The sequence below is a fragment of the Thermobia domestica genome, chromosome 13 (genome assembly GCF_964235325.1).
Source record: "Thermobia domestica chromosome 13, izTheDome1.hap1.1, whole genome shotgun sequence".
In the NCBI taxonomy this organism is placed as follows: domain Eukaryota; kingdom Metazoa; phylum Arthropoda; class Insecta; order Zygentoma; family Lepismatidae; genus Thermobia; species Thermobia domestica.
Genome location: NC_137466.1, coordinates 49,033,182 through 49,049,998, shown reverse-complemented (window position 1 = coordinate 49,049,998; position 16,817 = coordinate 49,033,182). Strand labels below are relative to the sequence as shown.

Sequence of the window (16,817 nt, the reverse complement as noted above, 5' to 3'; positions counted from 1 at the left end):
CTGTTCACTATGATTATCAATTTACAAGTTCATTAAAGTGAGAATTTGAAGAAGATTGTTTCGTTCATTCAAAGAACAAAAATTGAAAGAGAATATAGTTAGTTCTCGGCCTTTCAGAGACAAATATCATAAAATAGATTTGCAAGAATTACTTAGGCACCGAATGGAAGAGAAAGAGGGAGGAGAAAACAAGAAAAGTGTGTATAGATATAATATATATGTGTGTGTGTATTTATGCAGAGTGACTGGTAATTTGGCTCTTTTCTTGAAAGGAGTTATTATACAACTAATTTGGAACAAATTCGTCCCTTAAACCGGGGATCGGAAATCAGTGTTCGGAGTAATTTGAAGACTTGTGATTTGTTTTTAACTTGCCAATATACAACCAAAATGTGCAAATTGTGAACAAACTACTCTACTGTGACCATTAAATTGATGATTTTTTAACAGTTGACAAATGAAGTACTATGAAAGAAAAGAACATGCCCAAGATGATCAGAATGCCAAACACCAATGGGTCATGAATCGCAAATTATAGTATTATTTTTAAACAATCCTTTCTACCAAAGCGAATATCTAAAAAAAAAAAAAAAAAAAAAGTTAAGACAACTGGTGTACAAATTACTAAAATGACTACCTCATTTCATAAGCTTTACACAAAGGTACAAATCTTATTAACTTTCGAAAGAGTTTTTAAAAAAATAACGTTGTAGCATTAACTTTTAATTTGATTCTTAAAGGTTTTTATTATTATTTTTTTTTTTAATTTTAAAGTTCCCTTGCCAAGTGCCCCAGAAGGTAGACGTTAACCAATAGATGTAATAGGAAGCGCTCGTCAAGCCCTATTTAGAGGTACTATTATTTTGGCTCTAAAGCCTCAGAAGTTAGTCATAAAAGGGCAGCAAAGGTAAAAATGTCATTGGTGATTTAGAGAAGCTGAGATATTTTAGGAAAGAAATCAATATAGGAATATGATCAGTATGCAACTGCATTTAGCATATGTGAGAACCATCCATAACGCTAAGCTTAGATATCGGCATACGTGATGGGTCAAGTTGCTTTTAAAACTAGGTATCTCGATAGAACACAAAGGTAGACGAAAGGAAAAGTATGTCCAGTATAGAACCTTTCAAAAGCTTGCATATGACATGCAGTTTATTTCAAGGAAACTTCAGAAACAGATTGAAACTAGTGAGAGATCATTCTTCACTAGCGGTTCCATTTTTACTAATTGGGAAGCTTGCCCAATTAGAAAGTAGTTTGTTTACATTTGCATAGGTTAGTATAGGTTGAAGTTTCATTAAAAAATCCACTAACCAAGTCTTCGTTTGATTGCTTTCTATTCATTCGTCAGCTGTTAGAAAAGTATCGATTTAACGGTCAGTGGAGTAGCTTGTTCACAATTTGCACTTTTTAGTTTTAAATCGGCAAATTAAAAAAAAAAATAAAAAAATTAAAAACTAAACTACAAATTACTCCGAAACCACTCATTTCTTACCCAGGGTTCATAGGGCAAATTTGTTATAAATTAGTCGTAGAATATCCCCTTTCCGAATATGTCGAATTACTAGTCAACCTATAAGCAGGATACAAGTTCACTATTCGTAAGCGGCATTTGCAGAAAAATACAAACCATATTAATAACTTGTAGATACTATAGGATGCAAATATGATTTATAGAAAAGGAACCTACCTTGCATCCGGTGCTTTTGCATCTATGTTAAAACTTAATCTTCAATTTTTCAGTTCGCGCTGGAGCCATGATCACGAACACTCCTACCGCAAACTGAAAGAAGTCATTGAGACATTATGTAGTTTTTTTAGTCCTGTGCTAACGAAACTCTAAAATATCCACAAAGCACTAAAAAATATTTAACAGTTAACAGTTTAAACTATGTCCTTTCATATTTAAGGTATAAAAATATTTTAGAGAAGATTTGTGTTGTTTAGTATTTTTACTTCTCATTAGTTGTATCACTATATGCCATGTTCCTTTAGAATGGTCATTCCAGATTACTCTCATATGCAAAATTTGAATTTGGTTATGAAAATGTTAATCATGTCTTTCCTTTATAGGTCTGTCACAATGTAATTACAGATGTTTGTTGAGCGCAGAGCACTGTTGCCAGAAGATGATGATGTGAGACTATTTACATTGTACCAAAAAAAAAAAAAATCTTTTGTTATAGACAAGTTTTTTATTGAGCTTTTGATTATACAATTCAATCGGTAATCCAAATTTTCCTCATCTGCATTAATTTTAGAACTTTCTATCCTGATGAAAAACGACTCAAAACCATTCCTTTCTATGTTGTTAGAGCACGAGTGTAGAACACCAATTCTATTGATGTCGTTTCCTGATTCTTGCAAGTGCTTTGAAAGTCCTGATGTGGGAGTTCCTCTCCTCTTCCATCCTTGATGTATTCTTTTACCCTTTTTAGGATGTTCCTTTTTGTCATTCCTATGTATAACTCACTGCATGTACAATAAAGCTGAATAAATTCCTGGTAATGATAATTTATCTCTGAAATAATTTTTGTATTTCAAAACTGAATTTTCAAAGCTTGTTACAGATTTCACCAAAAATTTAAGTACACAAGAATAGCCAGTTTTCATTTTTTTTTTTTTTTTAACTCTCGGGTAAAGTGATAATGAAACTCCTTATTGTCCATTTGGATATTATTGACTGGATTGATATAATAGTCCCACGCCGAGTTTTGCCATTTTTTTCAGTGTGCAGTAATCAAATCCATTCTTTTTTTCTTCGGGCATACAATTTTTGAATATGATTCCCAAGATCTTTTTCTTCTGTGGTATATCTAAATGCCCTCAGAAAATAAGTTCTTCCAAATGTTCGCCTTGATAAGCTGTAAATGTACTGAGTCTTTGTAGACAAACATTTCCGAGGGAATTTCTTTCCTGTATACAGACGAACAGAACTTATTATTTTTGCGCTGTATGTTAATATCTAGGAAACTAAGTGTATTGTTGTTTTCTTTTAGTATAATGAATTTTATATTTTTATAAATGCTATTGAATTTAGAAATTATATCTGCTAATGTGACTTCTCTGTAAATAATTAAAGAGTCATCAACATAACGAAAATACTTGATTAATTTATACTTGCCAAAGATTGGCTCTCTATAAATAACCTTTCGTGTGTTAAGTCGGATAAAGGTAATAGGTTCGCCATAATAAATAAATGGACGTATTACGAATATAAATCAAAACTACTAAATTGAATTAACTGCATAACATGTGCGATCCAGTTCCCGAATGTACCTGTTCTATAGGCGACAAATTTATAATATTAAATAGTTCGATTCCGGTTCGGGCAGCCAATTTTATAATATGGTTCAGATTTACTTATATCTCAAATCAGGATGTCAATTATATAAGATTATGGGATTCGATTCCATGATTCCCCGAAACACCTGGTTCGGCTCACAGTTCCTGATACTTGTTACTATACTCATATAGCCCAGGTCAATAGTACTGTTCTGTTATTGAAATCAACTCCGATTCATTGTCTCATATGTAGCATAGATACTTCACAGCAAATGAGGGTCGAACCTGGTCCAAAGTTCGTGCAGTGACGAGGAGCTTCGTGGCACCATCACCTTTGAATCATTATGATGGGCATGCCTGTATGTAATACCGGCTTACGTTATTGCATGCAGGCAAACAAATCAAATTTACAAACCAACATAACTTACTTAAATGAGCATGCAACTTAGTTCTAACACAAACACATATTATTGGAATTTTAATGCAAAATTATTAAAAGCAAGTTTCTTTTTGTATTATATTTGTGTCATATTTTTCTCTGTTTTACTTTTATTTGTTTGTTTGTTTCACGGTTGATACTTACTGTCGATCACAACAAATATATTACATTGACAAATTAACAAAACTTCACTGTAAATTTCAATTTTAATATATTCATCAAAAATTACTGGATTAGTAGCCCACATTGTGTACTGTCTATGTGAGCGTGCGAACCTTTATCGATGCGAACGGATTAATGACCGAAAGAAACTGTTACGAAGTTGTAATTACTTCTCCTTCACAAAATTTTTACTACTAATTTATGAAAGAACAATTGTAGGTCATTTCGATGAGATTTATTACAAATTTCATTTTCAACAAAGAAATATTTATAATGCTGTTCATTGGTGTATCTTCTTGGGTGGCCATTTCTGAAGGACCCACTTACTAGGATGGATGTATCACTAATATTCCTCCGCAAGCAATGAAATTCTGCATAATTACTGTGATGAGAGGAAAAACAAAATATTTCTTATCATAAAATATGTTATTAGAGGCTCCGTCAAAGAGACCCAGTGAGCTACACATACGAGTACAAAAGTTCATTTTTAAGCAAAGGTAGAAATTTAACGTACGAGACTCACTTGAGGGTCCGTAATACACTTATAACTGTGAATCATATTCAGAAGTTACTAATCCTTTAAACGTGTTAATTAGGAAGGCAAATACAATTTTGGAGGCATCGTGGACTACTGATATAATCACAGTTAAACGTCTTAAAATGACGCACTATCTTTATTGCTTATATTCGGACATCCGAAAATTGTCAAAAAGGACATAGCTCTTAGACCAGTTATCTCTGGCAGGAAATCACCAACCTATAAGATTGAAAAATAGTCTAAATTTATTTCTGGAATATTTAAAATTTTAAATATTCAATCAAAAATATCTTGAAATTCTACCGGAATCAAACACATCTTCAAAATTCTACCTCACATAAAATCTCTCGTCAATGCAGACCATGTGGCTGTATTTTGGTTATTCCGCATTGGATGCATTCCGCCACTTACAATATTAAAACGTAGGCTGGTGGGTGAATGGTTGTATGGCATTAGTGGTCAGGAAGAGTACTGCTCCGATAGCCGATACAAGAACACTAATTCGCCTTGGACTATGGTTTGCATTGTGAGTCCCCCAGCTACACCCCGCCCGAGTCCACCATGCAATAGTACCATAATTTATTGTATATTGGACCCGTGTACAGATTCACTTAGAGGCATCCACAAAGTTTACCTGTTACAACCATCACTTGAGACCTGTTTAGTCCAGAGTTCGGGGAACAGAGCGTGCTGGTGTTACCTTGTGTAAGGGCGAAATAGTAAGCTGTATTACCAATATACGCTAACATAACTTATACACTAACTTTTTGGTTTCATGCACATTTGAAATGTTTTATTTTCATGCTTGTGAAAAGACACAAAACACAAAGATATCATGCATAATTACGTATTTATATGAATATCAATTAAATGTTTTACATGTTTTACACAATTATGTTTTATATTAATCACATTATTTCAAGTTTGTTAAAAGGCCCTATTGCACGAACGCGTCGCGAACTATTCGTCCCGGGAAAAACCCTTTCAACCGTAACTTATCTGAATATTTTGGTTCCTGTCCATCCTCTTCGTATGAAGCCACTCTTTTGCTGTATCCCTGCTTTTGTTTATGATTCTATTTTTTGTTTATCATTATAGATTAACTTATTAAAATTACTCGATAATTTTCACATTGACGAGTTAAATAGATTGAAGGACTATGCCACTTTTGAACTTATATGTTTCGTCCTTCGTGTTTTTTCGTAGAATGAACACACTGTTGTCAGTGCCTTCTCTCAAAGGTGCTTCCAGCCACCAAACGCAACACAATGGATAACGTAATAGTTAAAAATAATCATGAAGCACTGTGGTTAAGAATGCAGAGGGAGTAGATTTCCTCTTTGGGTTACATTTTATAACCATATTTGGAGAAATGAAAGGATTTTCTGCGTCGCGAAGACGCACACATACATATACACTTTTGTCTGTTTGCGAAGAGAAATTTCTCAAAGCTGCCTTTATATGAGGTTCACTTAGAAAGTTAAAATTTTCTTCATTAATATTCGATGAGCTGGGCCATATGGTTACAACCAATTGCAGTCAGCATCAAGGACATGTACAATTCTATTCTAATTGGTTTTGTCACTTTATGCACACAACTAAAATTAAGAGAAAATAAATGTTCAGATCTAATAATGTATGAAATCACTAAATAATTAGAATGTTGTCTGAAAAGTAATTATTTTCAATTTGAAAATAATATAAGCAAACAGAAAGAAGGATAAGTAATGGGCCATTATCGCTTCTCTTGGGCAATATAGTTATGGATCATTATAAGACGAAAGTTTTACAAAAAGATATGACGTATAAATTCATTAGGTCTCATTTTGTTGATAACTCTTTAATTATTTACAAAGAAAACACATTAGCAGATGTAATCTCTAAATTTAGTAACATTTATAAAAACACAAAATTCACTGTATGAAAAGAAAGTAACAGTGAATTGAGTTTTCTAGACATTAACATACAACGCAAAAATAATAAGTTCTGCTTTTGAGTATACAGGAAATTGCCTCGAAAATGTTTGTCCATAAAATCTCTGTACATTCACATCTCATCACGGTCAACATTTGGAAGAATTTCTTTTGTGGGCATTTATATACACTACAGAAGAAAAAGATCTTCGGGACACATTCAAAAATTACATGTCCTAGGAAAGAAGGACGGATTTGATTACTACACACTCAGAAAATGGGAAAACTCGGCGTAGGACTATTACATCAATCTAGTCAATAAAACCAAAATGGACAAGTGGGTTTCATTACCATTTCATCAGAGAGTTTCTGAAAAAAATATGAAAACTGGCTACTCTTTTGAATTTAAATGTTCGGTGAAATCTGGAACAAACTTTGAAAATTCACGTTTGTAATATAAAAATTATTATAGAGATATATTATCATTACTTGGAATTTATTCACCTTTTTGTATATAAAGTGAGTTCTACATAGGAATGACAAAGTAGAACATAGTGACGAGGGTGAAAGAACACATCAGGGATGCAAGAGGAGAGGAACTGTCCGTGTCAGTCCTTTCAAAGGATATGACATCAACAGAATTGATATCTTACACTCGTACTACAACACAGAAAGGAATATTTTTGAATCGTTTTTCACCAGGACAAGAAATCCTAAACTTAATGCAAATGGAAGAAATTTGGATCCCAGATTGAACTGTATAATCAAGAACTAAACAAAAAGACTTATCAAGAAGATAATAAATTTTATTCTTCATTTGTACAATGTAAATAGGGTTTTATATAATTTATAAAGGATCACACATTACTATCTTCTGGTAACAGTGTTCTGCACATAACAAGCACCTGTAGTTACAATGTAACACATCTGTAAAGGAAAGACATGAATATCATGTTCATAACTGAAACATTTTTTTACATAGGTAAATAGACGGAAATGAATCGTTCTTAGGAAATAATGCACACAGTCAAACTAAACTAAACTAAACTAAAATATCTACTAAGGTGGGAACTAAAAATATCTAAACAAGACATATCTTTTGAAGAATATATTTTCAACCCAAAAAATGAACAGATATAGTTCGAACCGTTAAGTGTTAAATAAGTTTAAGTGCTTTGTGGACACTTAGATTGTTTCGTTATTACAGGAGTAAAAACCTACATAATGTTTCAGTGATTTCTTGCAGTTTACGGTAGGAGTGTTTGCTATTGTGTTCCCAGCACGGGCTGAAACATTAAAGATTAAGTTTTAACATGCATAGAAAGCATCAGATGCAAAGTGGGTTCCTTTTTTTAAAGCTATTTCTATTTTCAGTTTAATATCAACCAATCGTGAATTTTATCACCCTTTCCTATCATCTTCCACCTTGATTAATTTGTACACGTTGAAGTGCAAATGTTTGCCTAATTTGATAAAATAAATAAAATAATATAAAGTAAAAATATTTTAGTTTACATTTCACATTACAATTTACGTATATCTAACGGCTAATACGAAGTTCATGCAAATTTTTGACTGCTATTTTTATATCTAAATTAATTCTCTTTATAGCCCGATCAACCTTATCAAAAATGTTACACACCAAGTGAGCAATCAGGACACTGCCGACATTTGCACCATTGTATTTTGGAAGAATTTCGACTAAATTTTGTTAGATTTCTAGACTTCATGTGCATCATCCAAGGAACGTAAGTACAATGTTATTAGTTATTTGCAACATGGAATTGCATTAATTATAATGAATTGTGAAATGAAATGGAAGACTGTAATAACAATGAATACTTCGTGTGATTTACTAATTTATTGCCACAAAATGAGTTTTAAAAATAATAAATTCACCATCATTTAATTTTAATTATTCATCTTCACGTAAAGATTGAGCTTTCCTTAGAAACATAAAATTTATAAAAGAAATATTATCTAAGAAGTATTGAATTAGATAACATAATAATACCGTTACTATTATGGAAGAATTAAATTTGACAAAAGGAAGATATAAATACTTTGAAGTTCAATATTATTCTGTTAGTTTTTGTTTTGTTTTGTTTCTGGAGTAGTGAATATCAATTTTATTTATGCTAAATATTTTAGTTTTGAAATTACTAATTAATCATTTAATAGGTTTTACTTTTCCACTGTAATTAAATGTCGTTATTAAACATTATAAAGAAAGACTTATTGTTATTACTGGCATGAATGGTTAATTGTCAGATGATTATCACAATCTTTAAATACGAGGTATGATCAAAAACTAAGGTTACAAGGCTGTTGTCAATTGTGTAGAGTTTCAGCCACCCGCCGCCTACGGCACTAGTTGTATGTAAATACAAATGACGACTCGTTTGGAAAACTGGTCTCGCGAAGAAGTCCGCTTAGTTATTTGATTTCTGTGGGCGAAGCATGTAACCGCAACTGAAATTCACCGGCAGGTACTAGAGGTTCACGAAGATGCTGTAATGTCTCATCATGTAGCAGAATGGTGTTGAAAGTTTGCGGCTGATAGAGAAAACGTCACAGACGAGGAACGCATTGGCCGACCCAGCACGGCGTCAACAGATTTGAGCACAGCTCGTGTGAAGAAGCTGGTTCAGCACAACAGGACTCGTTCCAAGGGACTTTCACCTGTTCTCGCATTTGAAGGAGCACCTAGGAGGCCGTCGCTTCTCTTCAGACGAGGAGGTGAAACACATCGTGACAACGTAGTTGAACACGCAAGGACAGGATTTTTACCAGGTGGGAATCTCCAAACACATCCCACGATGCGACAAGTGCTTCAACCAAGTGTGGAGACTATGTCGAAAAAAAAAAAATAACCTAATGTATGTACTATCTGTTGGCCGTATTGAGTGTATGTAATAATATATATACGTTTCACTGCAGGCTTTGTAACCTTACTTTCTGATTCACCTCGAATAAAGAAAGATTTATTGTTACTATTGACATGAATGGTTAACTGGTCAGTTGATGATAATCCTTAAATATTTACCTTTCCTTTCGACTATTTATCTATTCTAAAGTCTTACCAAACTATTAAACATGAATTTAAAACATATTCTATTAGTCGAATTCAAAAGTACTTTTTCTCCACTAAACCTTAACTTACCAAAAAATTTGGAATACATTAAAAATGTAAACAAAATGTTCGTTTTGGTGTAAAAGGAACGCATTTCTTTATACATTACTGAAAATGAATTAAAATTACTCAATTTAATCCTAAGTTATTACCAATAGAAAATCTAGTGATAGAAAGCATCTTTTCTTTCCGATAAATTCAATTTTTCTCATGTTTTTATTAGTTGAATTTTAGATTCTTGTCTTGTTTTATTTCTATTTGGAAATAAAGTGTAAATTACCATTAAAATATTTTAATATATTTCTTATTTTGTTTACATTCCTCATTTCAATTAATCATAATCGTTTCTTAAATTTTGTTTGTATTTCCAAGATGGTATTATTTTGTTAAGTGTCGGATTATTGTTTCCAGATAATTATTTTGAGTAGCTTATTTTAATTATTTTTTCTTTCAAATACGACAATTTGAACATAATATAACTTTAAGATAACTATAAGCAGTGAAAGGTGGAACAATTTAAATTTTTGATGGAAACAACTATTTACAAAGACTACTAATGCAGAATTTTAAACATTTTACCTAGTTTTAACTTATACTAAAATACAATTAATATGTGCAAACAATTAATATTAAATAATACTGTATACCATATTTAGGACTTTAAAAAATGTGTTGCATTAATATACAAAATTGTCAGGACTACGTTATCAACTAAAATACCATTAATGGATAAAGAAATTAATATAAATATAAACAAGATTAACCAAAAAGAATCTGACCACGCATACATTACTACTTACATACAATGTCTACTAAAAAAAAATATTAGGATTATTAATGAAACAAACAAAGGATGACGTTTATTTTAAAAAATAATAATTATGAAATAGTTTCGCTAACTAACTGAACATATTGGCTTCGTCAGAACATATTGGCTGTGAATATGTTTTGTATGATGAAGCCAATATGTTCAGTTAGTTAGCAAAACTGTTACACAGTTTTTATTTTTAAAATAAACGTTGTTTTATTCAGTGATTTGTGTTTGTAGTTTAAGTTATTTAGGATAGCAAAGCTATTATGAATCAGTTCGTTAAACCAAAGGTGTGCACCACATGTCCACACGATTGTCATATATCTATAACTGTTTTCTTGTAAGAATATAATTTGATAATGATTTTGCAAGGTACTTTTAATATTGATACTATATGTATAATCGGGAAATGTATATTTGTGGTAAATTTCATAGCAAAAGAATTATAAATACGAAAATTAGAATGAGTAAAACAAAATGTTGCTAAATGGACAAGAAAGTTTTATTTTTGTTTTATTATTCTTACTTACTGCTCTTTTGACATGAAATTTGCCACATACATGTATTTGCCGATTATACACATACTAACATTATAAGAAATACCGGGCGAATTCGTTATCAAATCATATTCCTAAAACAACATATTTATAGACATGCGACAATAATTTTGGACATGAGTGTACCTCAATTAAAATTCTGAATTTGAAATGAAACATCCAGAATTATTAGTGTTAATTTGATAGTATCATTATTTCAAAATCTTAATTCAAAATTTACTTACCTACAATCATTTATATTATTAGTGATTTTTTTGTTGTTCTATGCATATGTATGTTTGCGCATTGTGTCTATTTAAAGACCAACTTACCTCTTAAAACTAATATAATATTTTTCTTGTTGCTGACTTGACTTTTTCTCTAGTTTACTTTATTATAATTGAGAGTGCTTATTTTCAATATTTATTTATTTTCAATTTGCTAGACGGTATAATAAAGAAGAAATTCTGAAAATACCAATTTTGTACTTTCAGGTTTGTTGGAGTATGCTGTCCAGACAACAATATTTTAGGGGGCGTGTTTGGTCCTCCACAGCCTCAACCCGCTCCTCCAAAGCCTCAACCAGGTCCTCAGCCTGGTGGATCAGTTACATCACGGCCAGGTGTTTCCGTTCCAAGCACGTCCACACGACCAGATATTACAGCAGATCCTACAAATAGAGGTAAACCATAATTAATAAAAAACATTTCTGAAATTCACATAAATCTCAGCATAATTTTAGAAAATCAAAAACACAATTATTCCAAGCAAAAATTTATTCATATTTTAATCTTTGTTTTGAAACATTCATTAATTGCCTAATATGATGTCTACGGCTACCATATTTTCTAATATCACAGAACAACACCAACGGTACTTGAGATTTCACCAATTCAATTCAAATTTTGCTATTGTACTGTTTAGTAAATTCCTATTAACAATATAGTCTTATGTATAATGACGATTTTAAGCGTACAGTTTTGCAGATGACGCGACTTTATGTTTCCATGCATAACTAGCAGTTAGAAATATATCACTCCTAAGCTTTCGTTATTGTATTTTATACTTCAGTGGTTGTTTGAGGGTGGTTTTAATAGGATTTTGACCAATGAATTGTAAAATATAACGAGCAAAAAATGAAATACAAATGTTTTGATGTCTCCATTGAGTACAAACGGAACATTATTTTAAGATAAGGATTTTAACGAAAAGAAAACTCAGTAGCTTGTCTTTTTTTCAATATTTCTTTCTTCCTGGTTATACCCTTTCTGTCTGATGAAACGTTAGCGAAAGCTATTAAAAATACTTTTTAAGATTCTATTAAAAGTTCGGAAAATGCTCCTTTGTAGGTAATTGACTAAAGAGGTTTAACAAATATAGATCGTAAAGCATATTTGTACAGAAATACATGATGTATATAATCTAGATCACCGTTTCTCAACTTTTTTCCTTTGGGGCACACCAAAGTACATTTCGAATTTTCGCGATACTCCTGTATGCGACTTTTTCTTTTTACCAAATGCGAAAAAAACCAAATACATAAAAATACATACAATACATTTTTTATTATGGAATGACTATGACATAGAAATCTTACAAGTAAATTACGTAAGACTCTTGAATAGAAACATATTAACATAAAAGAAACTTACGTTAATATGAGAAAGGAATATTATCATCAGTGTTTCTTTCCAAAGAAAAATGAACAGCGTTAAAAGAAAACTTTCCAGTTTTAAACTTTAAAGACAAGTGTGAAATCAAGTCGATTGATGATATTTTTTTCTTTTAAAGATAATTTCTTTGCGGAAGTTCTTAGAAGACATTAAACATCTCGCGACACACTTGACATGTATTCGTGACATATCAATGTGTTGCGACACAGCGGTTGAGAAACGCTAATCTAGATAGTATGTAATTTTTCAGCAAGCAGCTCTGCACCAAACTTGTGGGGCTTTCAGTTATTTGTAAGTGTTCTGTAGCTTTTCTGGAATTACACAGATCGAAATTGCTTAGAATCTACTCACTGTGTACCTGTAGCCAGGGGGTGCACTCACACGAGGGATCCAGTGAGTCCTGACTCTGCCTCCTACCGAATTAGTAGCTCAACATATATTTGTACACTTTGTTAATTAACTTATAGCTGTTTAGGAAATAAATGATTGACATAACGTAAAAATTTGATCTTACATTTCAGCTGTACTCTTTCTTTCCTTATGAAAACAATGTAGTTCTAACATTTTCCTGAGAATATAGATGGCAGTATTTAGCAATTACTTATCGTCTTCCAGGATGCAGAATAACACCTATTCAATAGTATATAGACGACGTCTTGTAGTATGTACCCTTCTCCCCAAGATTTAGACCCTTCCCAACAAAAAATCTGGGTGCGCGACTGCCAGTAGCAAACCTACATTGAAGGTTCTTAACTGTTTGTTCAAACACCAGTTGGAGCCTGATTTATTTCATCGTGTTACTTTTGACTTGGCATCATTGGTGGAGTCTCTTTGATTATAGCACAACACGAAATATTTCAACATCAATAGTAAGAAAATAGGTCTACACTTTCCATACATATGGAGAAAATTACTTGAATACTATGTTTTTCTATCTAAAATAAAATTATTAAAAAAAAATTTCGTTAAATACCATCGCTTTTGTTTAACATGTAGGAAACATATGGGAATAGTAACAAATGCATACAAGAGCTGGAGCACTATCTCTAGTATAAATTTTGTCACAAAAATCTCACGCCTACCAAAATGTTTTCATGAATGGCCACAGGAAACTACAATATTGTTTTCAAAATATTAATGTAAAATATGAACAAGAAAATCACTTACCAAGTGCATACCTTCTAATTTAATTGGATTACAGTTTCAGTAACATCTGTTACCTTCCCTAAATTGAACTATTTATTTATTTATTTATATGTGCAGTTCCAGTTACATAATGTTGGACAATTTACACTGAAACATATAACAAAAATTTAACGAAAACAATTAACAGTGATAATAGCAAAAATAACAGAAAATCAAGAACCATATTAACAAATATTTACATATTATTTACAACTTAATTTTGCACAATGTGGATCGGAAAATTCTTACAGAGGTAAAGATATTTATAATGGGTAGAAATGTGGAAGTCTATTGAATTCAGTTGAAAGCCTATACATGAGTGACCTTTAGAGTATTGCAAGGCTCCAAGTTTCGGAACATAGAATATTTACAAGCTTAGAGTTCAATATCCTCTTATGTCATTTCAATATATACCCATATTACTATGCAACAATGTGTTACTATTCAGCTTCTTTTTCCCTATTAATTTATAAACGTTGTTTTCTCAACAAACAAGTGTGTTACTATTCAACTCCTTTTCCCTATTAATTTATAAACGTTGTTTTCTCAACAAACAAGTGTGTTACTATTCAACTCCTTTTTTCCTATTAATTTATAAACGTTGTTTTCTCAACAAACAAGCGTGTTACTATTCAACTCCTTTTTTCCTATTAATTTATAAACGTTGTTTTCTCAACAAACAAGTGTGTTACTATTCAAATCCTTTTTCCCTATTAATTTATAAACGTTGTTTTCTCAACAAACAAGTGTGTTACTATTCAACTCCTTTTTCCCTGTTAATTTATAAACGTTATTTTCTCAACAAACAAGTGTGTTACTATTCAACTCCTTTTTCCCTATTAATTTATAAATGTTGTTTTCTCAACAAACAAGTGTGTTACTATTCAAATCCTTTTTCCCTATTAATTTATAAACGTTGTTTTCTCAACGAACAAGTGAATGTAAAATTCTAGAAATTATTGAAAATATAATTTATATGTTTTTAAATTCATATAATTTTAAACATATACCATATAAAAAAGTTCTAACGAAGAGACTGCAAATTTGTCTGCGGTAAATAGAAAGAAGAAAATATGTGAATAAGTTAAATTATATACTTGTAACTGTGTATATGAATGAGAATTTCTAAAGTACTCTTGGTTATGAGAAGTTGTTTTCTCCTTGCAAATGGTTAATTGATCACTGGTGAAGAGTATGCAGTGAGTCAACAGAGATTTGTTCCACTTGTTTTATAAGTACTTCCTCTATCATGGCTTCCATTCTTCCATCGAATACTGTTGTCAATATTTTTAAAGTAAGCGTCAGCAAACTTATCGTTCTGTTTTTGTTTCTTTTCTCACCACCTGTTATCTTTGATATTACCACTACCTTTTTCTTATAAAAAACTGGAGGCATCTTTCTTTCTTCATGAGTTTTGTTAATTTGTTAATTAATTTTTTTAAATATATTAACTTATTTACGAAAAATGCGAAGAAAGTAAGTTTTCACAGTTTTAATATAATAAACAGAATATTTTCAATAATATGCTAACCTCTATAAAACTTACCGTCTCTTATGGAACGTCCGTGGTTCACATAGAAACTTTATTTAAAGCATTTTAAACATTGTTATGTGTTCTGTGATGATATTTATGAAAACTTCTTAGAAATAGGCTATTAGTAGTAATCTTAGATCTACCTTTAAGATTTCTGCGGTATAAGTCCTGTTGAATTATTGATAATGTATGCACATGGAAGCTATTTGGAAATTAAGTGAAAATATAAACTTTGGCTTGATTGCTCCCAATATTATAAAAATCAATAACAAAAATATGATACAAGATTGTCTGGAGCAGCCAGACATAGTCATAGATAAACACATATAGATCTCTTAAATCTTAAGAACTAAGTGTAACTCTATAGCTAAAAGCTGAATCAGACATTTATAACTCTTAATATTAATTAATGATCTTTTCTATATGATACAACCCATGAGAACAACTATTTCTTCAAGAGTTCATCTATTTCAATAACAACAGATCTCACATGATTTGTGCATAGTTATTAAATACCATTATATGAAACCGTATCAAAATAGATGCATCTAAACATCTCAAACCAGTAACATGCCATTACCTATCTTTAACAACATCGCTATTACTACAAATTTACATCCCTATAGATATAGAATAATTAGTATTTCAATAATGTGAGGTTGAACAGGGTACTATTTTATGTGTAAAAGAAAATAGTTTGTGAATGAATATTTTTCACAAGAAAGATCTGCATTTAAGTAATGTCGTGCCTACTTTTATACACAATCCTGTGTAAAGGTCACGATTTTGTTTTACTTAGCAAATATGTAAACCATACCAGTATGTAAAGTTTTGCATATATATATAGGGGTGGACTGGCTCACCCGGCAACCGCACCCGACATGATAAAGATAAAATTTTTAAAAACTTTTTTCCTCAATCACTACTTCTAAACATATTCTTTCAATATAAGCTACGTAAAATTTTCCCAGGTATATCTTTTTTAATCAAAAGAGGAGTGCTTTGACTACCGAAAATGCTGTTAGTTCACTTATTATCTCCTTTTCCGTACTTTGCACTAAAACGTTTTTATAGTTTATAATTTAAAGACAGAACAAAATGATAACTTTTTCTATAATTAATACATTTTTATTAATATTGTAATTGATCATGTTTGGACTATCCGAAAATTGAATGTCTAAGAATCTCTCCTTTGTTGTGAGTGTTTCTGTATTTGAATGTAGTGGTTCAGGTTCATACATTAAGCCGTATGTCCCGTACCTAGTAGCTGACCAGCTGGCTTAGGATCTAAATACAAATTTAAGTCAAATTGCATATTTCTTATTAAGATGAAGCATACAAAATTGGCATTATAAGTATTCTAGAGTGAGAAAACTAGCTATAAAGTCACTAAAAATTTAACGTATGAAAACAAATAAATTACTATATTTTGCTATCGTTAGTTTTTTTTAACATAAAAAATAATGTTAACTTTACCAAATAAAATTATCCTTCCTTTTGGTTGTTCAATTTTATTCTTCTTTTCTACCTACGTATGGTCGTACACGTTTTGCTTGAAGTTTTGTTACAGAAATATGTACACGAAAGCAAAGCACAATGTTGAAA

At 31.3% G+C, this 16,817-nt stretch overlaps 1 protein-coding gene across 1 annotated transcript in view; it reads left to right on the top strand.

Annotated features, from left to right (window-relative positions):
• The window catches only part of LOC145668132 (proclotting enzyme-like), a 111,048-nt gene that overhangs the window by 72,594 nt on the left and 21,637 nt on the right, over positions 1–16,817 (top strand). Inside the window, exons 4-5 of the mRNA XM_081735697.1 lie at positions 7,952–8,088; positions 11,315–11,502. Coding sequence (XP_081591823.1) covers positions 7,952–8,088; positions 11,315–11,502 — 325 coding nt within the window. The remainder of the gene's footprint in view (positions 1–7,951; positions 8,089–11,314; positions 11,503–16,817) is intronic.